This window comes from Rhinoderma darwinii, chromosome 8 (assembly GCF_050947455.1).
Source record: "Rhinoderma darwinii isolate aRhiDar2 chromosome 8, aRhiDar2.hap1, whole genome shotgun sequence".
Taxonomy (NCBI): domain Eukaryota; kingdom Metazoa; phylum Chordata; class Amphibia; order Anura; family Rhinodermatidae; genus Rhinoderma; species Rhinoderma darwinii.
Window position 1 is genome coordinate 9,888,554 of NC_134694.1, and position 24,211 is coordinate 9,912,764.

Sequence of the window (24,211 nt, forward strand, 5' to 3'; positions counted from 1 at the left end):
TTCTGAGAACCATAACATTTACATTTTTCCGTCCATTGAGCGGTGTTAGGGCTTATTTTTTGCGGGCCGAGCTGTAGTTTTTAATAGTACCATTTTGGGCCACATGAGACTTTTTGATTACTTTTTAGTCCATTTTTTGTGTGGAAAATGAGGTGAAAAAAAAAAAACTGCGATTCTGGCGGTGTAAGGGAGAGAAGGGGCTGAATGCCCCGTGGCTTCCTACCCCTGAGCAATATGGCGATACGTGTGGGGTATTCAGACCCTTCCTTGGTTACCCAGTTACCATGCTGCATACTTGCAAAACGGTTTGATGCAATATTCTTTTTATTCATTTACATGCAAACTACATTGTTATCAGAGGTTTTTTTTTGGGTGGTCCGGTTGGGGCTTCTTTGTTTAGCCACTATCAGGGTGGCATCCCCCAAGAGATCAGGTTTAGCATGGATTTGCTATATCCTTATACATACCCATTTGTGTTTTGTTTTGTACTACTGGGGTTAAATAATCTTATAATGTAATAGTTCGGACTTCTACAAGCGCAAGGATACCAGTTATATAAAAAAATCAAAAATGACAATGTTTTTTATTATTTTTTGTGTATATATGTATATAAACGTAATTTTACTCTATTTTATGTTTTTTATTAGTCCACGGAGGGGACTTGAACCAGCGATTGGATTGCTTGCACGACATACTGCAATGCTAATGTATTGCAGTACAGTATATCGTGATTATTACATCCTCTGGCGGAGCTTAATAAGAGTACAAAGATGGCAAACCTGGGGGCCTCCATTAGGCTCTCAAGCTGCCATGACAATTATTGGCACCCCGCGATCATGCTGCGGGGGCGCGATGGGCTGTCAGAGAGGGATGCCTCCCTCTTTCTAACAGTTTAGATTACGTGTTCGCTACGGACCACAGCCGACACGCTCAACTTATGAAGCGGGTTCAGTCTGTGAGCCTGTTCCATACTTTCCCTCCCGGCCGCGGGCCAGGTCAGGAAGGGGTTACATTTGGAGGGGGGGGGGGGAAGTTTTCCGATTTTCAGCCAATCTATCTCCTTTCCTTGCTCATATACGCTCATTTTAGCTGAATTATCATCAACTTAAACAGAGAACAATTTAAAAGAGCATCTCTCACCCTGGAGGAACCGGCACCTCTGTGTATGACATGGACAGCCCATTCATTTCAATGTATACTGTGTAATGCTTCATTTCCCCTGTGGAGGCGCTGCAGGGAAATTAAATATTTGTGTCGCGTTCCCTCAAGGTTTGCAGCGGTGATCATCATTTTCAGGGAAGCCTTCTAACAAAAAGAGACTTGTCGAAAGTGGAAAACCCCTTTAAGAGCCGTCATATTACCCTGCTTATCTGTACTGAAGGGTTAACCATAATCTAGATTTTCTTGAAGCGGTAAGGAGTAACACTTGGATCGACTGATGTAATTTCCCATTGAAAAGGAATTAAAATACTGCCGTGTTTTTTTTTCAGCCGTATTAATCCCCCGTTTTGTCCATTTGTAAACTAATGGGAATGATCTAATTGCAGTCATTAGGGTAATTGGATTTTCATGTGAGTTTATAAGGCCGGCGCTTTACTGTGGCTGCGCTTTTTCTGTGGATCCCGGCCCCGCATTCACTGGACTGTGTGATTTGTTTCTCCCGTTCACCCGCGTGACACTTTCAATATTCCCAGAGAAGCCGTTCTCATCCGCGTAGTCAATGACTCGATTTCCTCTGGTGATTGGCTCAGAAGAGAGCGGCCGCCATTGATCATTGTCCTTTTATAATTGTATCTTGTGAAGTTAATAAGGGTTTTGTTTTTTTATTGCAGAATAGCACTGGTTATAAAATGGACTCGTGGTGCCCGCACAGGCTGGCGATGTGGAAACTGTACTAATGCCCAGCTCATTAGGCACTAGGGGCTTTATTGTGTCAAATGACTATTACCAAGATTCACACATACATATAAAAACTACAGTCGACTATGGTAAAGTGATCCAAGGAAAATGCATACAATATACAGAGGGCTTGCTGTGGGTAAGATTACCATGTAAAGGACTACAGTTCCCATGATTCCTCTCTCCTCTCTCAGACATTGCCGGTATTTACAGCTGCCTGCATGCCCCTCTATTACAGGGTGTAAGGTAGTGCTGTAATAACCCAGTCTGCTACTTAGATGTTGCTCTGCTCCTGACATTGCACAATCAGCTGCCTAGTATGTGAAACACAATCCCTCCAGAGACAGGAAGGGAGAGAAGCGGGCAGTGGAGATTAGAGTCATGTAATGTGTGACCTCCTGTACTACAGGGAGAGGGTAGAGGAGAGATAGGAACGCGTTCAGAGGACGGGATATCACACAAGCAGGAGATGGTCATGTGACTGCATGCAGGACTGGCTTACAGAGGCATTTCAGCTACAGACAGTACATTAGTACAGGGGTCAGCAGCCTACGACACTTGAGCTGTTGGGAAACTACAACTCCCAGAAGTGCCTGACAGCCCAAGGCTTTATTATTCCAGCTTAAGACGGTCAGGGCATGCTGAGAATTGTAGTATTACAACAGCTGGAGTGCCGAAGGTTGCTGAGCTGTGCGTTTGTAAGAGACTAATCTCACTGCAGTTAAAACCATTTGCACACAATTTTTAAAGATCGGAAAACACCTTTAAATTTTGACCGCCATTAGGGGGAGCCTAGGAACTTTTTGCATACTGGTTTATTATGGAGTTCAATGTATAAACCGTATGCAGTGAACCGCCCCTAGTGGAGCTCTATATCAGTAAAACTGAGCTTTAACCTCTATAAAAAGATAAACCAAGAAATTAATTGGCACTAAATTTTGGACTTATTTACATTGAAAAAACATAATATGGGTGCAGGGAGATACCAATTCTTTTCTCACTACCCAAAGAAAACAGGCTGCCAAGTATACCAGCCGGCATTCTACCTATGGAGCAGCAGACACAAGGCGATGTTCTGTTCCTGCCCATAAAAGGTGCAATTACAGTCATATAAATATTCTACGGAATTGCCATACATGCGATTTTCTCAAATACAACAATAGGTCCAGGTTTGGCTCAAGGCAGCGAGCTGTAATGACATGGTTTGAGTTCTGCCCAGCCTCCTTGCCCTCAGATCGGTGCTTTTAACACCTTGAGCTGAAGACCTGAGTAAGGTCAGACAGACTGGTTGCTAAGGATGTCCTGCCTGACAACCTCATGTGTATCCCTAGCAACCAGACTGTCAGACCTGACTATTGTGCTCTTAGCAAGGAAGAAGAGCCATGCTATTCTACATACCAGAATGAGGTATGTAGAAATATATAGGCAGAGAGCCTCTTTAATGTTACAGATGTGGGGTTGTCTTCATACTAATTTGGCGCGCAATAAAGGAGAAAAGAAAAAAGTGGAGGAGCTGCCCACATCCACCAATATGGCCGTCTTTTTCATTTTCCAACCTGGCTCAGAAAAATCAAAGCTTGGCTGCAGTGGAAATTTCAATGTGCGTGTTCAGCCACAGTCACTTTATATACGGCATATAATATAGCGGAACGAAAGCTGCCAATTAATCGGTATATGAGCACCTACTACAACAGATATGAGTGAATACAGTCAACATGAAGTAACATGACCGCTGCTGCCCCCTTGTGGGCTTTTGAATGCAAATACTGTACACGGGGGGTTTAAACCGCATCCTAAATGTTTATGCCGAACATGGTGACATTTGAGATTGCTCAAGTATGCGAAGCACATTATGGCTGCTCATTCAGGCCTCCTACTGTGAACTAATAAAGGAGCAAAGTGCGTACAGGAACATTAATGTCTAATTCTGACAATTCTTTCATTGTCCCTAATTTTTAAAAGGCCATTACATTAAATTAACCTACGCTTTCGAGAGGTCCCCCCCACCTCAGACATTTATGGCATATCCACAGGATTAGCTATAACTGCCTGATAGGAACAAGCCCCACCACTGGAACCCGCACTTATGTGGAGAACAGACATCCCCAGCCCCTGCGTCACCTGGTAAGACGGTCACTGCCCACTGTGTCCGAGCTTGGCTGTTTCTGTAGAACCCATAGGAGGGAATGAAAACAGCCCCGCACTTGTGCACCTACCTCTCCATTCCTTCTCCACCTGGATGCAGCGATCACCTCACCAAGCCGAAAGACCTCCGTTCTCCACATAGATACAGTTTTCAGAGTCAGGACCTTGCACTTATCAGTCATTTATGGCATATTTTATGGATATGCCATAAATGTCTGATATGGCCCTTTACGCTGGCCATATACATTGGATAACGGTTAGCTGAGCCAGCTTATGTCAGAAGGATTGTCAGGCAGTCTCATTTGTGCGGGGCAGTCGATTATCTTCACGTTATATTCCAATATGCCCAATCCTTTGTTGCCACTGGAGAGAAGCGATGCCAGATGTGTCTGGCAGAAGTAAACATGCATGGCCAATACAAGCGTGCATGTTTATGGGGGAAGTAAGGAGAACGCTTGTTCAGCTGACCTTATGCGTATGGCTTCCGAAATTTCAGATTACCTGGCAGACTTTTGCCAAGGAATTTCAGAAGTGGTGTACTTTCCATAGAGGCAGACCCCCATGCTATGGAGCCCGTGGTAAAAGGGGGCCAAACACAGAACTGCTGCTCCTGCTTCCTGAGGACATGGCATTTGCCGGCAGCCGACACTAAGGATTTTTACAGCCGCCATTGAGTCCAAAAGAAGCTGTATACATCTATATGCGCCATATATCAGCCGCGCACTCACCTGTCCGGGTTTTACTATTGGTGAGAATGTCCTGTAGACGTTCCTGCAGTTTATCTGCCCTTTTCCTCTCCAGGTGCAGCTGTCTTTTCAGATCTTTTAGCTGTGACGAAAGGCAAAATAAATAAATAAATTATAATTATATATATATATATATATATATATATATACACACAGTGAAGGAAATAAGTATTTGATCCCTTGCTGATTTTGTAAGTTTGCCCACTGTCAAACACATGAACAGTCTAGAATTTTTAGGCTAGGTTAATTTTACCAGTGAGAGATAGATTACATAAAAAAAAAAAACAGAAAATCACAGTCAAAATTATATATATTTATTTGCATTGCGCACAGAGAAATAAGTATTTGATCCCTTTGGCAAACAAGACTTAATACTTGGTGGCAAAACCCTTGTTGGCAAGCACAGCAGTCAGACGTTTTATGTAGTTGATGATGAGGTTTGCACACATGTTAGATGGAATTTTGGCCCACTCCTCTTTGCAGATCATCTGTAAATCATTAAGATTTCGAAGCTGTCGCTTGGCAACTCGGATCTTCAGCTCCCTCCATAAGTTTTAGATGGGATTAAAGTCTGGAGACTGGCTAGGCCACTCCATGACCTTAATGTGCTTCTTTTTGAGCCACTCCTTTGTTGCCTTGGCTGTTTGTTTCGGGTCATTGTCGTGCTGGAAGACCCAGCCACGAGCCATTTTTAATGTCCTGGTGGAGGGAAGGAGGTTGTCACTCAGGATTTGACGGTACATGGCTCCATCCATTCTCCCATTGATGCGGTGAAGTAGTCCTGTGCCCTTAGCAGAGAAACACCCCCAAAACATAATGTTTCCACCTCCATGCTTGACAGTGGGGACGGTGTTCTTTGGGTCATAGGCAGCATTTCTCTTCCTCCAAACACGGCGAGTTGAGTTAATGCCAAAGAGCTCAATTTTAGTCTCATCTGACCACAGCACCTTCTCCCAATCACTCTCAGAATCATCCAGATGTTCATTTGCAATGTTCAGACGGGCTGTACATGTGCCTTCTTGAGCAGGGGGACCTTGCGGGCACTGCAGGATTTTAATCCATTACGGTGCAATGTGTTACCAATGGTTTTCTTGGTGACTGTGGTCCCAGCTGCCTTGAGATCATTAACAAGTTCCCCCCGTGTAGTTTTCGGCTGAGCTCTCACCTTCCTCAGGATCAAGGATACCCCACGAGGTGAGATTTTGCATGGAGCCCCAGATCGATGTCGATTGACAGTCATTTTGTATGTCTTCCATTTTCTTACTATTGCACCAACAGTTGTCTCCTTCTCACCCAGCGTCTTACTTATGGTTTTGTAGCCCATTCCAGCCTTGTGCAGGTCTATGATCTTGTCCCTGACATCCTTAGAAAGCTCTTTGGTCTTGCCCATGTTGTAGAGGTTAGAGTCAGACTGATGAATTGAGTCTGTGGACAGGAGTCTTTTATACAGGTGACCATGTAAGAGCTGTCTAATGCAGGCACCAAGTTGATTTGGAGCGTGTAACTGGTCTGGAGGAGGCTGAACTCTTAATGGTTGGTAGGGGGTCAAATACTTATTTCTCTGTGCACAACGCAAATAAATATACATCATTTTGACAATGTGATTTTCTGTTTTTTTTTATATAATCTATCTCTCACTGGTAAAATTAACCTAGCCTAAAAATTCTAGACTGTTCATGACTGACAGTGGGCAAACTTACAAAATCAGCAAGGGATCAAATACTTATTTCCTTCACTGTATATAGTGTATGTACATTATGAGATGAGAAATACAGTTCTATGATCTAATGATTTGCATCAATATCATAATGTAAGTATTCATCCTCCACGCTGTATAAAATGCGGTAAGATACGCAATATACTAATATTTCCAGTCTATCTATACCATGATGAATGTGAGCGCTCACAAGCCATTAATAATAACCCTACCTATAAATCACGGAGGACGTGAGCTCATATTTCTATGACCTGGATAAAAGCGCTCAGTCTCCGCTGAATATCCTTATAATGCAGTGATTAAAGTGGCTGTCTTATTACAGACAATCCCCGGGCCAGGGGGAAATTGCCTTTGTCTGCTCACATTCCCAGTAACGGCCACTAGGAGAAATGTAGTATGAATGGCCGCCTATGTAATAGTACTAGTTAGCGGCTCTTCGCTTTGGTTCAAAGAGGGGATCCAGAGAAAGGGATCCTCCTGTGACGTCCATATGCTGAACCCCATTTAATAATTCGTCCTCTAATACTCACAGCCGCGCTCCCCCTCTTCTCCAGGATTCTCTGTCCATCTGCTGTATCCTTGACTTCCTAATAATGAGAACACATTATCAATACACATGATTGCGACACGTGTCCTGCTGCGTCGATTTGTGCATTGCGCATATTGTTCTTTGATTGTTTTTCTCCTAAAGTGTAGAAAATGGGTCCAAAATTGCTGAATAACTGGGGCTCAAGTCTGAAGTAACTGATTGGACCAGCAGACGGACCCCTATCTGATGTCTGTGTTCTTACCTGTTTCAGCCGCTCTATTGTTTCCTGAAGATCTTCTTTGTCTTTCTCAGAAAACTTTATTTGTTCTGTCAGTGTCTCCCGATCCTGTTCCTTCACCTGTGACGGTAAGCAAGACGGTAAGATTAATTTGATCAAAATATAGAATAGTCTTATCATTCATTGCTGGGGGCTTCTATTAGTGGGACACTCTGTGCTCAGTTTATCCTCAGGGGACCCTTTTACCTAAAGGAGATTGTCCATGTGTCACCTCTCCTGACTTGTCTGTTTTAGTAAATAATTGTATTCCCCATAAAATAACAATTCTGGAGCATTTTTTCCTAGAACTCTACAGTCTGTCGATCCTCTGTTATTCCTCCTAGAAAATTATGAATAAATTGGCAACTGGGTGTAACCAGTTGGGGGTGTGTCCCTGCACAGTCTGACACTGTCCAATCAGTGATGACAGAGTGAGATTGCGGGACACGCCCCCTTGGACAAGGGGAATGGTTACAGCCAGTTGTCAATTCACTAAGACATTTCTAGGAGGAATAACAGAGGAACGGCACAACGCAGAGTTTTAAGAAAATCTGTTTCATAATTATTTTATTGGGAATACAAGTATTTACTAAAATAGACATGTCAGGAGAGGTGACCGGTCCACTTTAAAGGGTTATTCCAATCACAGAAAATGATGGCAATATCACTAAGAGATGCCGAGAACTCAGTGGAGGGGGAACTACCGAAACCCCCACCGAGCACTGCATCCCTTCACTATTTTTCCTGCATGGCGGCTCTCTTGGCCTTCACTTTCTGTGATATATTGCTAAAGCAGTGCTTTCAATCTTAGCGGCCCAGAGGGGGGTCCCCCACCGATCAGAAAGTAATCTCTTTCTGTGACGGTAATAACCCTTAAAGCTATAGTGTTCCTTTAAACAGCCAGAGTATTAAGTACCATAAAGCCACAGATTTACCTGCAGATCAGCAAAATGCTCCTTTCGCAGTTTGCCCAAATCCTCTTCATGATGTAACTGGTTCCTCTCAATTGTCTCCTAAGAACATGAGATAGATGAGATAGGACATAGATCAAAGGTCCACAACCTGGCTGTGGAGACTCGTACAGAATCCTACGGTCCCCCAACAACCGCCATGAGGGAAACAAGGACAAAGCATGTTGGATGTGTAGCGGACTGCCCCCTTATGTGTACGGGCAGATTAGGAGCTGTATACAGTCAGTGAGACATAGTATTGGAGCAGTGAAACAGACAGACTAACCCCACACTTACTTCGGCCTCCTTTAATCGACGCTCAAACCAGCCTTTGGTTCCCTCTAGTGACTGAATCTGTAAGCGCAGCTCTTCTGTGGTTTGATGCAATCCTTCCAGCTCCCGACTGCGGGCCTAGAGAGACATTGTGTGTTGTGATTATTATATACAGGTGTACACTCAGGAATGGCGGTAACATTTGAAAACTGAATGGCAGTGTTTTGTAGAGGATATATGGCCGTGTTAGGTTGGCACTTTATACTAGTACTGTTTGGATACTGTATTATTTTTTAGGCAACGAATCGTAGAATTGTGTGGGAATGGTCGGATAGAATTATTTGCCATTATATGACAGCATTTGAGTATTAACATTCAGGTAAAAAGTGCATATATACCTCTGTCATATTTTGAAGTTCCGAGAACAAATGTCTAAAAACGGTGAGCGCGCGGAGGTTACATTACTTATTGCCCAGGGCCCCGTTTTCTAGCCCTGACCTGCTTTGCTCTCACTGAGGTCTAGTTCCATGAATAATCTCATAAGGACGTCCCCGATCGGTAGGCCATACCTTCTCATCCCTGAGCTGACCTCTCAGTTCTTCTTCTCCGCGGTTCTTCTCTTCGTGGAGCTCCCTCAGCTCCTTCTCGTACTTGGCTCGTATGCTTAGTACCTCCTTCTCATGCTGGAGCTTAATGTTTCCCACTTCTTCTTTGTGCCGGGCCTTCTCCTGAAGCATTTCGATGGCCATCTCATCCAGCATGCCTTTCCGCTTATCAGCGCTCTGCAAGAAAAAGGAGCGCGTGTCACCCGCCAGATGTGAAGAGATTCAAAACGGAGAAGGAGGAGAAGAGAAAGACTCGGTACCTTCCGTGCTTCATCCAGATCCTGCAGCAACTGCTGAATCTCTTGCTTCTGTTCCTGCAGCTGCTCCAGCAGTCGGCCATGGGCACGGCTGGACTCCTGACCAAAAAAGACAGGGTTAAAAAATGGAAACCTATGATACATACCTGATTGTAGTACCTCTATCCACTCATACAGGAGATAAAATCTGGGTAATAATATGGCCAGTTTTTACCTTTTAAGTTACAGGGCCGACGCCAGAGGCTGCACTACTGAGAAAATCTAATGACAACATGTCCCCTTCTGATCTCTGTCAGATACAGTGATGTCAAGGAGTCCTTGTGTGGATATAACATTCGTCAGGATGTAAATATTGTTGTATTTGGTGACTTCAATCCATTTAGTGTGTCCTGACAGAAATCAGGAGAAATGTTGTCATCATAATCTCTCAGTGGTGCAGCCTCAGCCTCGGGCCTATATCTTGAGTCGATCATATATTAAACATAGCAATTGATTTAGGATTTGTAAGATTATTGTGATCAGCTAATATGGATAAACCACCAAATACATAGAAGATAAAAGGACTTTGATTCTACTCGATACCCGTGTTATATCCCACCTGCAGCTGAGATTTAAGGTCTTCTCTCAGGGCCAGATGCGTCTCCTTCTCATTCTGCTGCTGTTGAAGTTCTGCCGTCAGTGCTACGTTTTGGTCCCGTATTAAGCTCAGCTCCTGGGTTCTAGATGTCTGAATCTACGTCATAAAGAAAACACGTGTAATGAATTTCAATATCATTAATATTCTGAAGATAATTAATGCAAAAGCAACAAAGGACTGGGTGGCTCATAATTAGGGACGTGAGGGTGAACCATGCAAATTCTCCGCTAGTCTGGTGGTAATTAGATGCAGAATGTGGGGGGGGGAGGGGTTAAACAATTCAATGACAATCATGAATAATCAGCCACTGTTAATTAAGACTCAAGCAGACGGATGTATTTTATACTGTCCACACGGGTACATTCACCTTCAGAGCTTCTCCCCCACCCCAGCAGTCATAGTAACCTCTAAAATTAAAAAATTTACCCCACATGCTTCAATGTTTTTCCAGGAACTGCGGTGCAGCCGTTCGTGTGGCTGTGTCAGGTACTGCAGATTAGTCCCGAACCCTACTGATCCCTAAAGAATTGTCCATCAATGCGTTTGCCCAGAAAACCCCCTTTAAAAGATTCCTGGCGGGGGCTCCAGATCTCTCAGGGGTTCTCACTAAATTGTACACCATCATTACATCCATGGGAACTGGACCATTTGATAAGGCATTTTTGCGATGGAGCGATGATGTCCCTACCTTGACAGAGGAGGACTGGCGGGAGGAAGAATCCTCTTTTTTTGATTCAGTGGGGAGTGCAAGGGATTTTCTAATACAGTCTGGGTTCTTGGATAGGGTCTATTACACGCCAGTTCGGCTTCAGCGGATGGGAGCATTGGCTTCGGACAGTTGTTTTCGCTGCCAGTCAGACGTTTGTACCTTTCTACATTGCGTGTGGATGTGTCCCAGAGTTTCCCCCTTTTGGTCAGAGGTGGTGGAATTTCTTCATACCCATTATGAGTCCGCGACTTCTTACCCCTCAGCTGTGCCTCTTGGGCATTATGGATGACGTTATACCCACCCGCTATGATAAGATATTCTTTCGCTTTGTTAGGTTCTGTGCCCGTAAGATTGTAATTATGGCTTGGAAGAGCACAGAACGCCCGAGTTTGCTACACTGGCTGCAACTAGTAAATATATACCTATGTATAAGAAGCTCTACCTTAGTAGGAAATGTCTGGAAAAATTCGGGAAAATTTGGTCGCGGTGGTTGGAGACTCTATGGACTGCGGTTTAATTGTCACTTGAAAGTGGCGGGAGGGGGGGGGGGTTTGAGCACAAGGATGAATGTGTGTGTGTGGTAGTGGGATTCAGGGAGGCTCTCGGGGACGATAATCTCATTTATTTTATATATGTTATATAACGCATCTGCTTTGGATTGACATTTCCTTCTCATGCGTTTCTGAATGTCTTTTGTTTTGTAATGATTGGATATTGGTACGTGTTTTGTACAACAAAAGTTTTTGAAAATAAAGCCTTTAAAAAAAAAAAAAAAAAAAAAAAAAAAAAAAGATTCCTGTTTGGGTATGACTAAACAACTCGCTTCTCGGCCTTTTGGCTAATGTCAAGTGTAGTACCTGCTCAAGCTGAGGTTAGTAATCATCCCTGCCGGTGGTTGATGGGCCACTGTAGGTGTAGCGTCCATGGCCGCGGGCCGTCGGGTTTACTCACCTCCCGACGCCCGCAGCCATGGATCTGTGAGCGCTGATCCCCGTCTCCCTCCTAGGAGACGCCAGCGCTCACTTCCGCTCCGTCTGGGGTGGCAGCCCAGGAAGAAGCCTAGGAGTGTGTTTGGGTCTCCCTAAGCTTCGGCGAGGGGGGATCCTCTAGACCTATGGTTTTGAGGGTCGGGGAATGGTTATGCGGGGCCTCTCTCTTCTAAGAGAAGGGCTGCGATAGAACGCATCCTTGTGCACTTTTTATGTACTTGGGTGAGAGAAAGCACAGCACGGGCTTTAAAAAAAAAAAAAAAAAAAAGAAGACTAAACAACTGAGTAAATAGAATACATCCTGTGACCAAGCCAAGTCATTGCCTTACAAAACCACCAACCTACGCGTACAAAACTTAGAAAGCCGAACACTAAGCCTATAGTTGTCAGAATTCTAAGAGAAGATGGTAATATTAGCAAAAAAAGACATCCATCTGTATAAGCCTAGAAGTCCATCCTATTCACACAAAGCGGAAGCATCCATTTAGTGGTTTTAAGGGCAACTAAACTTTTGTGTCATAGTGACACGTCAGAAGTCCTAGTCAGTGGAGATCCGAGCACTAAGACCCCCAGCGATCAGATGAGCACTGCGCCGCTTTATTTGTACTCCGCTTTACTCGGAGCGGTGCGCAGGCTCAATAAAGTCTATGAGCCTGAACACCGCTCACTTGGCTTTCTGAAAAAAGGCGATCAGAAACTAAGCGTCACGTGGTGCTCATCCGAGCGCTTCTGCCGTTACGTTTTAGCGATCGGTGGGAGACTCAGTGTATGGATCCCCACCGAGCAAAACTTCTGACATGTCACTATAAAATGTCAAAAGTTTTTTTTAGAAGTTTAGTTACCCTTTAATGTTCAGCATCGCTTATTGACATCACGTAGGTGAATGAACTGAGGAATTGGCCTATCTATGAATATACTCAAATATATGACACATGATTGAGAGGATTTGGGTCAGTTGTGATTGATATGATTCGGTTGATGTTGAAGGATTATATACCTGCTCCAAGGCCGCTAAGTTGGTACGCAGGGCATCGTTCTCTGACAAAATGTTGTCAACCTGCTCCTGGCTCTCCGCACTTTGCCACGCTACCTATACCCGAGAAAGCAGCAGCAGAAGGGAGCAGAGGCAAGAAGAAGACAGACGACGGGAGAAGAGCGGGAAAGAGGAGAGTTAAGTGATAGAATCAGACGTTAGCGCTCAGCATTACCAGGCCTTGAGGTCCGTGGTCTATGTACCTGCTCCTGTAGTCCTTGAAGGGCCTTCTCATGATCTTGTTTCAGGCTCTGGATCTGCTCCTTCAGATCAGTACAAGTCTGTAGAGAGATATAGCATTGCACTTTAACCCGTAGCTCTCCAGCTGTTGGGAAACTACAACTCCCAGCAACCACCGGCTGTCAGGGCATGTTGAGAGTTGTATAGCTGGTGAGCCGCAGAGTTGGAAACTTCTGATATAAGGCAATGGCGATATAAAACTCAACTACTCGGTCGTGAGCTACTTTCTCAGAGGCGGAGAGAGAAAAAGGGGGACATGTCCCATTTTGATGCACTATCCCTCCAAGTCCAGGCTTACACTATCATTCCCTTATTTTGAATCAGAAGGGATTAGCACTTTTTTGCCCCCTCCCTTTTGGTGATAAGAACGTATGACACTAGGGCTGAGTATTCAATTCCTTGTATACGAATATGTGGATGGGCCCGCCCAGCAAAGCTCTTCATTACCACAGGGGATAGGGAAAACCGGAGCTGGGGCCCATAAAAGCCACATGGACGGTCTCGGTATGTATGTACCTGGTCATTCTTGTACTCCATACTATACAGTAGTCACATTAGTATTCCAGCAATCACTTGCACACCTCTATAGGTGACCGCTATTTTAGTACATGTATAGCAGGGGTCACAGCATTATCTGCTGTACAATACACTGCCTCTCCGTGCTACACAGACTTGTTTTAGGTCCATCCCAAGAGAAAAAATAATTACGCTCCCGGGTGACAAAACATAAAACAAGGATTCTTAATTTGGTGAGAATTTGGTGAGAATTGTAAGTTTAATGCCTGGAGGAAACAAGGTGAGCAAATGTAAGACTGAGGTGAGGAGGAGTTTCACAAATGGTCCTTAGAGAACATCAGTCCTCAATTACCTGTTGAGCAGAATTCAAGTCTTGCTGCAACTTCTGGTTCCGTGTGGTTGAGGCTTTCACCTCTTCCTCTTTCCTCTGCTGGATTTCCTCTATTTTCGTTCTTTTTTGGAGAAGGTAAAGTCACAGCACGGCGGTGATCAGAACCCCCTTCCCCCTTGCTCAATGCGGATACTGGACTCACCTGCTGTCATTGTACAACGCTTCCTTGTCCGTTTGGAGACGTAGATAACTGTCGGGAGGGAGAGAGAAAGTTATACATGAAATGAAGCAAACACTCCTCGTACATGACAAGCAGTAAAACAAGAGAGGGGATTCTCAGCGTGCACGGACAAATTTTGGCAGGACTGGCCGACTAATATTTACAGGGGTGTCCTGACCACCCCCAATGGCAGAGATCAGGGGAAAGAAGGATCGGGCATGTTGGATTTCACGGGAAGGGGAAATGTCTGGCAGCGGCTTATCTGCTCTCCCCATTGAAAACATGCGCACGCTCGGCCGAGTCCAGCCTGCATGTGTATGGGCAGTCGGGAGGAATAGCTTTCAGTTGACAGCTTAAGAAGTCGGGAAAGTCTGAGGCTCTCCCCAACCGTTTGGGGGAGCCCATTTAGTGGGTGCAGTTGCTCCGACTCATTAAGCGTGTGCATATTCTTATCAAACGTGAGCCCAGTCTATATGTGAGGCGTATAAGGAGTCTCGGATTTGAGATTTCATTTTCTTCAATACTAAACTTACACATGACAGAGTCCGGTTTCTCCACAGGCTTCTCCGTAGGTCACTTACCTGTCATGTTTCTTCTTTAACTTTTCAGATATCTGTCACAGAAAAAAGTAGGAATCAAAATTAGGGGCAGGATAATAGAAAAATTCCAATAATTCTGGATGAGCGTGAGTGTGTTTATTACGCACACTAACCCCCCAGCTCAGGTCCACCGCCCCCCATATTCTAATGATGACGGACATCAGCGCTGGAATGTGCATGAACATAAAGGTGGCCAAACACGGCGGGACCGGCCGACCATCTAATGTGTATGGCGGAGTCCTGACTCGGGGGATAGAAGGCCAGGCATGTTGACTTTCAACATGCCCGATCCTTTTGTTCGTTATTAGATAAGCCGCTGGCACCGGTTCTCTCCCGGAGAAGTCATCCACGCTCCGCCGAGCCGAGTATGCACGTGTATGGGAGAGCCGGAAGGAATAGCTTTGGCCAAACGCTCTAAAACGTGTGCCCTGCGGCCCAGGGAAGGTGTCACAAATTTTTTTTTTATATATGTTATTGCTTTTAGTATGTCATTAAAATCAATTTTATTTATTTGTGTTGTACTTTTTTCTTTCTTTTACTTCTCTATGGGGCTGCCATTTTTTTTTCCATCTCTGTATGTGGCAATTAACGACACATACAGAGATGGAATACGGCACATACATCCCCATAGAGAATGCGAACGGGAGCCGTTCCATTCACTATAGCGTACGCCGTCTGTGTGGGAACGGCGCATGCACCGCTCCCACACAGTCCAAAAGGAAGGTCTTCGGTAGAGCGACATCCGGCGCCATTTTCATGTGGACCGGAAGCTGCGTCCGGACAGTAAGATGACTAATTCCGGTCACGGCTTCCGGCCATATGTTCAGAAGCAAGGACTAGGAGCGGCGGCGGCGGCGGCAGGAGCAGGTAAGTTATGTCTGTGTTTGTTTCGTGTTTTACGGTGTGATTACCACTGTATCTAATCCTCCTACACTGTGCATTCACTCAAAAAATGGCGGCACACAGTGTCGGAGGTTTGAACATTCAACCCCCTCCTTTCTCCTGGCACTAGCCAGGATAAAGGAGGGGGGATTGTTTGGGGACGCTAGAGCGAGTGTGTCTTCTCCAATTTTGCAGCATAAAGCAATGAGGTTGCTTTACCACATGCCAATGCTGCAATTTTGGGAATTGCTCCCTCTAGTGACCAGCACTGGGAAATATTATAAATTAGAATCTAAATTTATAATATTTCCTGACTCGTGAAAAAATTAAAAAAATTAGAACAATGTTTAATCACTTATACACTAACTGTTTAACTAAAAAAAATATATATATTTTTCTAGCGACACATTCCCTTTAACATCCCAATTGATGAGTTGGAGCCCCAGAAAAAGACAGTAAATAAACCCTGCAATTCCAGTCTATCAGGTAAATCCCTTTTAATCCGACATGGGGCGTAATTCTTATCAGCAATGCCCAAACTGTTGTATTAGATTCTCTATCAGAGGAAGAGCCATCATGCTGCGCCCCGTCTGAGGGTCAGGTCACAGCCCTGGCAAGGCCTGCTGGGTAACCGTGATCTACAGATCCTTATTATAAAGCAACACACCCCCTAGGAAACTGACCCACATGCAATATTAAAGGGATTTTCCCGTTTTATGTAAAGATTATTCATTGTATAACAAAAAAAAATCGGCAACTTTCCGGTTTACTTTGTTTTTCAATTGCTCGGTTTTAAAAATCGCAAGGTTTTACAGACCTCATGCTTTTCACAACTGGAAGTTTGCTACAATTGTATCCAGTCAGTACAACCCTTTGCAAACTAGTTACAACAACAGCACAACACGCTCTCCTGTCTTGATACTTTGTCACAATGTATCAGCGCAGGTAAAATATGTCCAACTGGAGATGGCTCACAGCCTATTGTCTAGACTGGATACAACTGAACAGTTATGAGCCGCTAGACGTAAATAAGCATATGCCCATTCAATGACAGCAAGCAGAGATCTCGAAAACGTTAAGGATTTAAACCACAAAACAGATCAGAGTTGCAGAGCTTTTCATCATGCAGTGATTTAGCATCTTCGTACCTTTGTGTTTTCGTCTTGAAGCCTGGAGATCTCCCCCTGCAAATAAACAAAAGGAACATTGGACACCCAAAAAATTACGTATGAACTAAAAGGAAACACGGGCGCGCAAAAACTGCTCAACAAAAAGTGCTGACGTTGCCGATAGCAACCAATCAGATTACTTTGTTCACTTTCAGAACTGGAATTTTCTGGGGAAATGAATGCAGGAATTTGATTGGCTGCTGGCACTTTTTCTTCAAACTATTTTTACGCATGAGGCCGTGGAGGTGAAAACTGGCAGGAGGGACATTATTTTTGTTGACAAAGGCGATAGTGAATCAGTAACAGAGGTTGGGGGAGGGGTTGCAACAGAAAGCCAGGTAGAATACAATATTACCTACTCGTAAAAGGGTTGGAAAGGATAAGAAATACGTCTGGTCTCTTCCAAAAAACAGTGCCGCAGCTCTACATGGGTTGTGTGTGGTATTGCAGCTCAGCCCCATTCACTATAAGGGGTTGTCTCATGAAGGCGGCACTATTAGGGAATATGAATGTCATAGGGGGGTCCTCAAATCGGGACTTCCCTCTACGAGCCAGAACGGAGAGCCACTTTATAAGAGCGGTTCTGGTGGACTCACGGCCGAGCATGTATCATATCTGGATGGTTGTCATCTGATACTACAGGGCAAATGGCTCCTGCCCCTTCAAAATCAGCTGTGGGGGTAGCTGGTCCCGCAGCGATCAGCTGAGCACCGTACAGGTTCACTATGGAGGGGGTTGTCCTCTCTGATGAGACGACCCCTAGTCATAAAGCAGAGCTGTAATACCTGAGGAGAGGACAGGCGTGGCGCGGTTTAGGGTAGAAAGCAGCCATGTTTTTCTAATCCTGTTCAATGCCTTAGAGATATCCTGCTATTATTTGAGCTTCACTTCTCTCTGACAGGACTACACATGACATCATACTCATGACAAATAACAGCCGTGACATTAAGTGTTGTCACAGGGCCGCTACTACATCAACGGCTCATTCACACGAACGGGAATCTGGTCCGTGTGATGGCTGTTAAAACAACGGTCGTCACACGGACCCATGTATTTCAATGTGGCCGTTCACATGACCTTTGCTTCAACGGAGTCCTATTTTACCGCGTGTCACGCATCCCTCCATAGACTGTAGTCTGTGGGGGATCCGTGACAACGCGTCCCGCACGGGTCCACCTCGGACTCGGAAAACGGCAGTTTTTCACGTATACGAGGTGGGCTACGTTCGTATGAGTGTAGCCTTACACTATTGCATGCAGGACCAGCGGGGATTATTGTACACAGGTATTATTAGCAGGTGAACAGCAGAGAATCATAAGGTTACTCCACCCAAGTTATAATGGGAGGAGATCTACAAACGGTGAGAAATCGCTGAGGATCAAAGACTCTCTGAGGAGTAAAACTACAATTAACCAAGCGAGACAATAATCACAATGGATCCCGCCGCTCGGCACTGACCTGTAGCGTGTTTATTTTGTCTCTCAGCAGTTTGTTCTCTTCTGTTTGTGTCGCCAGTTTCAGCGTTACCCCTGAAGAAATAGAGATGCTTAGGACAAGAGGGACTATCAAAGCAGAATTTGAGGTCTAAAATTTATATTCAAGATGCTACTGTACTTTATACTGCAGCCCTGCTCATTCAGATTAGCTGCTGTGTAAAGCACAAGCCCCCCAATAGAAGTATTTGTAATTAATAATGTATTACTATGGATTCACACCTTGCTGCTTAGCCCCTACCGGACCCATGTATTCATGCATGGCACAATATGACCGTTAAATGGACGACAAACAGCTGAGCCAGTTACCGGATATGTATGGCGCTATATATATATATATATATATATATATATATAGCATCGGAGCATGATGTACGCTCGCTGCAGGGCAGACCCATCCTGGGGAGCTTTCCATAAAATTAGTAATGGCATCCCACTCACCGTGCAGATTGTCATCTTTCAGCTCCCAGCTATTGTTCTGCTCGCCCTCCTGTAATAAATTATAATTCACCGTCTCGTGTCTATACAAAAGGACATAAATACTGACAACAGTTATTCTTAAAGGGGCGATAGTCCTTCCTGATGGCGCCATTGATCATGAAATGTCATCCATTCATTCTATATGTATATGTATATAGCTTTGGATCACCTGTTGTACGTGGGTCTGTCCATCTGTCTGTGCATCCTGGGCCTCGCTCTCCCGGCTTGTACGTGCGGTGCGGAGGTCATTAGCCTGCGTTTCTTGGCTCCTCAGTGACGCGATTTCCTTCTCATGTCGTTCCTGAAGTGCTGAAAGCCACAGATCAAATATATACATGATCCCACCAAGGATAGATCCAATTGCATTTCCCCTTAAAAACAAAATATCACCAGTAATAATCCCTGAGTTGCGAAGTTCTATTTTGTATCCGATTCTGGGAAAGCTGGGTGACATCCAATATGGCTGCCATTTCCGCTCCCATAAGCATTGCCATCCTGCTTTCCAGACATACGAATGGCTGCAGCGGACACGTGTGGGTATATGGGCACGTCATCGCTGCAGGGAACACCGGAGTGGCGGCGGGTTTATCAGGGGAGTACAGGTTCTTTTTTATTATTATTTTATGCCATATCTTGCATGTAGTGCATTGTCGGATATCTCAGAAAACCCATTTAAGCATTGTTATGGGATCTAGGGCTGTATCAATGAAGAAATAGGCAGATGTGACATTCAGGATTCTGGGAAAGTTGGATGATAATCATCATAGGAGCTGTAATTTTCTCAGAAAAAGGAGGACGTCTCACACGGGACCCCCTAATATTCAATATAACGAAAGGTCCTATTAGACGGAGCGATTATTGTACGAATTTTTGTATAACCGCTCGTTCATGAAAAAATATACGTCCGTTTAAGCGTCTTACAGCCGATAGTCCTCTGCAGCGCGGTGTTCTCAGCCTGGAGTCGTCTCAGCTCGCCTTCCGCAGCCCCGGCGACGCTCTCCTGGGACGGACTTTCTTCCTTCAGCTCCCGATTCTCCGTTTCCAGTTGCTCAATTTGGGAACAGAGCTGCGTACATAAGAAATGAGCGAGCAAAGAGAAAACAAACTAAACCCACCCCGGACCCTCCGCTCTGTGCCAGCGGACGCCTACGTACCTTGGACAGCTCCTGCATTAAGGTGCTGTTCTGCAGTCTGAAATCATCTTCCTGACTGTGGAGTTTTCCTTGGAGCATTTCATTCTCACCCAACAAGGCCTCCACCTCCTGAGGAAAGAGCATGCGGATAACTCAGTTATTGCCACGTTGCCAACTGGCACACCCCCCCCCCCCACCATAAACCCCCTACTGATTTAACCCCGAGTTAAATATTTCTCTGCGGGTGCCCTCTGATCGCTTTCTAGGTATAAAAATGTTTAAGAACAAACTCTGGGAGTTCCTCCTGAACTGTTAAAGGGTTTGTCCCCCTATCAGGGCATATAGAGGGGGGTCACCGGCTCCGAACCCCCCACTATTAGCCAGATTAGATCACAGATTGGCAGATCACACAGGTTGGACATCTGCAGTGGTCACCGGCTGCATACATGGACTGTTGCTATGCAACCACCCAAACAAGTTCCATTGAATAATAACAAGACATTGAACGGAAAGGGTCCAAGAGCTCTCGTCTCACCTGGGCTTTCTTGCTTTTGCTGAGTGCCTGTGAACAAACCAGAAACACGTGAAGTGCTGCGGACGCAGCGAAAGATACAAAACCACACGGCGTACGCGGCATCAGAGGGAAACGCATCACAACATGTCGCCCTAGGAAGGACGAGTCACACCAGTCTTCAAGGAACACTCCATGTAGGAACTGATCTACTGTGTGATGTCTAGTGCAGGGCCCGTGAGGGTGGAGAATATAACAGGAATTCAAAGAATCCCTGTGTCATGCTCCGCCCCCTCAGACCCTGAACTAGCCATAACACAGTGATCAGTTCTACCCGGAGTGGCCCTCTGATGGGGCGCAGCCCCCCACATTTACAACACTTACCTTCTGGGCCTTCTGAAACTCCTTCTCCAGAGACACATGTTTCTGACGAACAAATGTAAGTTCTGGAAAACAAAAGATTTAATTATCCAGGAGTGCCCAACAGAACTGTTCATGAACCAGGCAAAATAGTAAAAGGGAACCCCAACCTAAATGCACACTTTGTACAAAAATGTTACTTATAAAAGCATTAAAGGGGTTGTGCCAAGACAGACACTGGGTAGGTGAGGTGTCTGATCACTGGAACCCCCATTGATCACTAGAACGGGGCCCCGATCCTCCTCATGGCACGACTGCAGCGAGGAGAACTTCGAATGGAGCCGTTTCCGTAAGCCCCATAGACATTGAATGGAGCAGCAGGGCGCACGCTGGATCGCTGATTCATTCATACTTCTCACTACAGGGGGGGTGGAAAGGGGGGCTCGGGACCATTTCAGTGATTGCTGAGCGCCCATCAGTGGGGGGCCCCCAGCGTTCAGACATTTATCACCTACCCTGTGAATAAGTAATAAATGTCTATCTTGGCACAGGATGATGTGGTTTATGTCAAGCCTCATGACACCTCCAATTATCTGAATAAATGACAGACTGGTTGCTAAGGACAAGGTGCCTAACAACCAATCTGTCAGACATGACTGAGGTGTCGGACTCAAAACCAGATTGTCCCTGTGCGGTTTAGAATCACATCAGGTCATGTCACATCTCAGCCTGTGTTAGTAATCAGATTTTTCTAAAAGGTTAGGTGGAGAGCCCCTTTAAGAGAGATGAAAGTGAAGAGTCAGGCGCAGTAAAGAAGGAAAATAAAAGATGAGGTGACATTGGGGGGAAGGTGGGGGGGGGGGGGGGCACACTCACCTTGGTTGTTTTTCCGCAGGTTGTCTGACAGCTGGTAGTTCTGGGTCCTGAGCTCCAGGAGCTGAGCCTGTTATATAAGAGACACAATATAGATCTAGCATGAGATGAGCAGCCGGACATATGTGACAGGGGGGGGGGGGGGGGGGGGGGTCATCCTCTCCCCAATCTGAAATATCTCAGTAGATGATATTCAACTGCACCACAAATGTATATTATGTAGATCAGGTCCACTCCAGCTGTTGTGAAACCACTACTCCCAGCATTCCCTGACCGCAACATGCTGGGAGTTGTAGTTTCACAACAGAGGGCACACCGGAATTAGACTTTAGCTGCTGACCTCATACACAAAGCTCTGTGTGCTCTGTCACATGCAAACCTAGTGACCCCGGCGAGCGATGGATGCAGAACTAATCACCGCCGTTCCCGAACATGTGATCGGGCAAACACTGCGGCATGCTGGGAAGAGGAAAAAGCTGGTCGACGACCAATAAACATGCCAATACATACTGAATAATGGGGGTCATTGATGGGTGAAGGTTTAGGTTACAAGTGATGTTTTCAGTGGAAGTGGTGCCGGGTTATATGGGCAATACCCAGCGGACACACAAGGCCTTTACCAGCTGTGACATATGGCTGGTACCCTGGAGGTTTACATTATATTATGGGTGACAACGCAGATACCCGACAGTAAGATGATAGCGACATAGGGGAATAGGATATCCTGCAGTCACATCTCATCCCACATCCACCTGCCAGGCCATACAATGCCAATTATACATAATGGGCACTACAGAGCATCACTAATCAGAATACCAGACAATCTGCCTGTAATTTTCCATTTATTGGTTGGTAAAACACGGGCAATGACAGATGGCATATTGAAGGCTTTTATATGTATGTTTAGCCTCAAGCAGACAGATGCCTGATAATGACCTGACATCACGGGCACACAGGACGGGCGCGTCTGACATCGCGGGCACACAGGACGGGCGCGCCTGACATCGCGGGCACACAGGACGGGCGCGCCTGACATCGCGGGCACACAGGACGGGCGCGCCTGACATCGCGGGCACACAGGACGGGCGCGCCTGACATCGCGGGCACACAGGACAGGCACGCCTGACATCACGGGCGCACCTGGCAGGCATGTATGTATGGCATCACAGGCACACCTAGCAGGCACATCTGACATCACGGGCGCACCTGGCAGGCACGTCTGACATCACGGGCGCACCTGGCAGGCACGTCTGACATCACGGGCGCACCTGGCAGGCACGTCTGACATCACGGGCGCACCTGGCAGGCACGTCTGACATCACGGGCGCACCCGGCAGGCACGTCTGACATCACGGGCGCACCCGGCAGGCACGTCTGACATCACGGGCGCACCTGGCAGGCACGTCTGACATCACGGGCGCACCCGGCAGGCACGTCTGACATCACGGGCGCACATGGCAGGCACGTCTGACATCACGGGCGCACATGGCAGGCACGTCTGACATCACGGGCGCACCTGGCACTGACAGATGACATAACAGGAACACCATTCAATGCACAGTAGGGAATAACAATGACTGGCAGCCAGTCAGCCGGTTGTCGCTCTACCTCCATTCATTTAATTGGGTGGAGAAACTGCACTACACTAAAACCTCCACCGCCACTACAACATGACGTCACCGTGTTGTTTGTAATAACGTCATACGTCAGCCATCACCTGAACAGGCCCTAGTGCAAAGTTACCTGCATCCGCTGGAACTCGTCCTCAGACAGAGCTTGCGCCATCTTCTTGTCACCCTCCGTGGACACCGGCAATGCACCCCCGCTTCCCTATTCAATGGTATCGCCCAGCCACCACCATAGAGAGAACCCCTACACAGACAGGAACTGGGCGATACCAAGGAGGCTGCAGCGGCTGGGATAGAAAGACAGTGAGAAGAACGCTCGCCACCTGCTGGCCATATACGGCATTGCATGAGTAGTGATGTTATTTTCTTTTCCTTTTTATTTATTATAACCATAAACCAGTCTGTGACGTCGTTCTAGAGTTTATGAGACAGGAGACACAGCCTGCTGCACCCGGGAATTACTCAGAAGCAGGGGCGAACCATAGTGGTGAGGAGGATGCTTCTCTACATTATAATATGACAGTAGAACAGGAGAGGGATTTGTGCTGCTGATGTTGCTTAGGCCCCGTGCACACGACCGTATTTTCATCCATAAGTAAATATTGTTCATGAATACGGATCCGTAGATAACCGCAACTTATACGCATATACGCTCCATAGTACAGCCGTATATACGGGTCCGCAGAAAGAAGAAAACCACAAATGATGTGCAACATCTGCAAACCTGGCGTCGCCTAGCAACGCATTCATCATTACGGACGGCTACGGGTGCACATCCGTAGCCGTTGGTAATTACGGAAGCGCCCATAGACTTCTATGGGGAGTCCGTGCCGTAATTCCGGACAAGAATAGGACATGTTCTATATTTTACGGATCATTTCTACGGAACGGACACCCATCCGTAAAAATACAGAAAGGTGTCCGCAGCCCATAGAAAAGAATGGGTCCGTAATTGCGGATGAAAAATACGGTCGTGTGCATGGGGCCTTAGACTAGATACAATTGTAGCA

The 24,211-nt window shown here is 45.9% G+C and overlaps 1 protein-coding gene across 2 annotated transcripts in view; it reads right to left on the reverse strand.

Annotated features, from left to right (window-relative positions):
* The window catches only part of GRIPAP1 (GRIP1 associated protein 1), a 52,061-nt gene extending 28,576 nt beyond the window's left edge, over positions 1-23,485 (reverse strand). The window contains exons 1-23 of one of the 2 annotated variants that reach the window (XM_075835005.1): positions 23,317-23,485; positions 21,577-21,643; positions 20,725-20,786; positions 20,365-20,391; positions 19,851-19,958; positions 19,618-19,762; positions 18,866-19,005; positions 18,658-18,706; positions 18,182-18,252; positions 16,703-16,738; positions 14,655-14,686; positions 14,056-14,103; positions 13,875-13,974; positions 12,970-13,047; positions 12,731-12,823; positions 9,997-10,131; positions 9,402-9,497; positions 9,106-9,318; positions 8,561-8,674; positions 8,249-8,326; positions 7,299-7,394; positions 7,038-7,094; positions 4,773-4,872 (exon numbers count right to left, since the gene is read on the reverse strand). In XM_075835005.1, coding sequence (XP_075691120.1) covers positions 4,773-4,872; positions 7,038-7,094; positions 7,299-7,394; positions 8,249-8,326; positions 8,561-8,674; positions 9,106-9,318; positions 9,402-9,497; positions 9,997-10,131; positions 12,731-12,823; positions 12,970-13,047; positions 13,875-13,974; positions 14,056-14,103; positions 14,655-14,686; positions 16,703-16,738; positions 18,182-18,252; positions 18,658-18,706; positions 18,866-19,005; positions 19,618-19,762; positions 19,851-19,958; positions 20,365-20,391; positions 20,725-20,786; positions 21,577-21,643; positions 23,317-23,358 — 1,987 coding nt within the window. In that variant the 5' untranslated portion in view covers positions 23,359-23,485. The remainder of the gene's footprint in view (positions 1-4,772; positions 4,873-7,037; positions 7,095-7,298; positions 7,395-8,248; positions 8,327-8,560; positions 8,675-9,105; positions 9,319-9,401; positions 9,498-9,996; positions 10,132-12,730; positions 12,824-12,969; positions 13,048-13,874; positions 13,975-14,055; positions 14,104-14,654; positions 14,687-16,702; positions 16,739-18,181; positions 18,253-18,657; positions 18,707-18,865; positions 19,006-19,617; positions 19,763-19,850; positions 19,959-20,364; positions 20,392-20,724; positions 20,787-21,576; positions 21,644-23,316) is intronic. The other variant, XM_075835006.1, reaches the window with a different exon arrangement.
* Between the last annotated feature and the right edge of the window lie 726 nt (positions 23,486-24,211).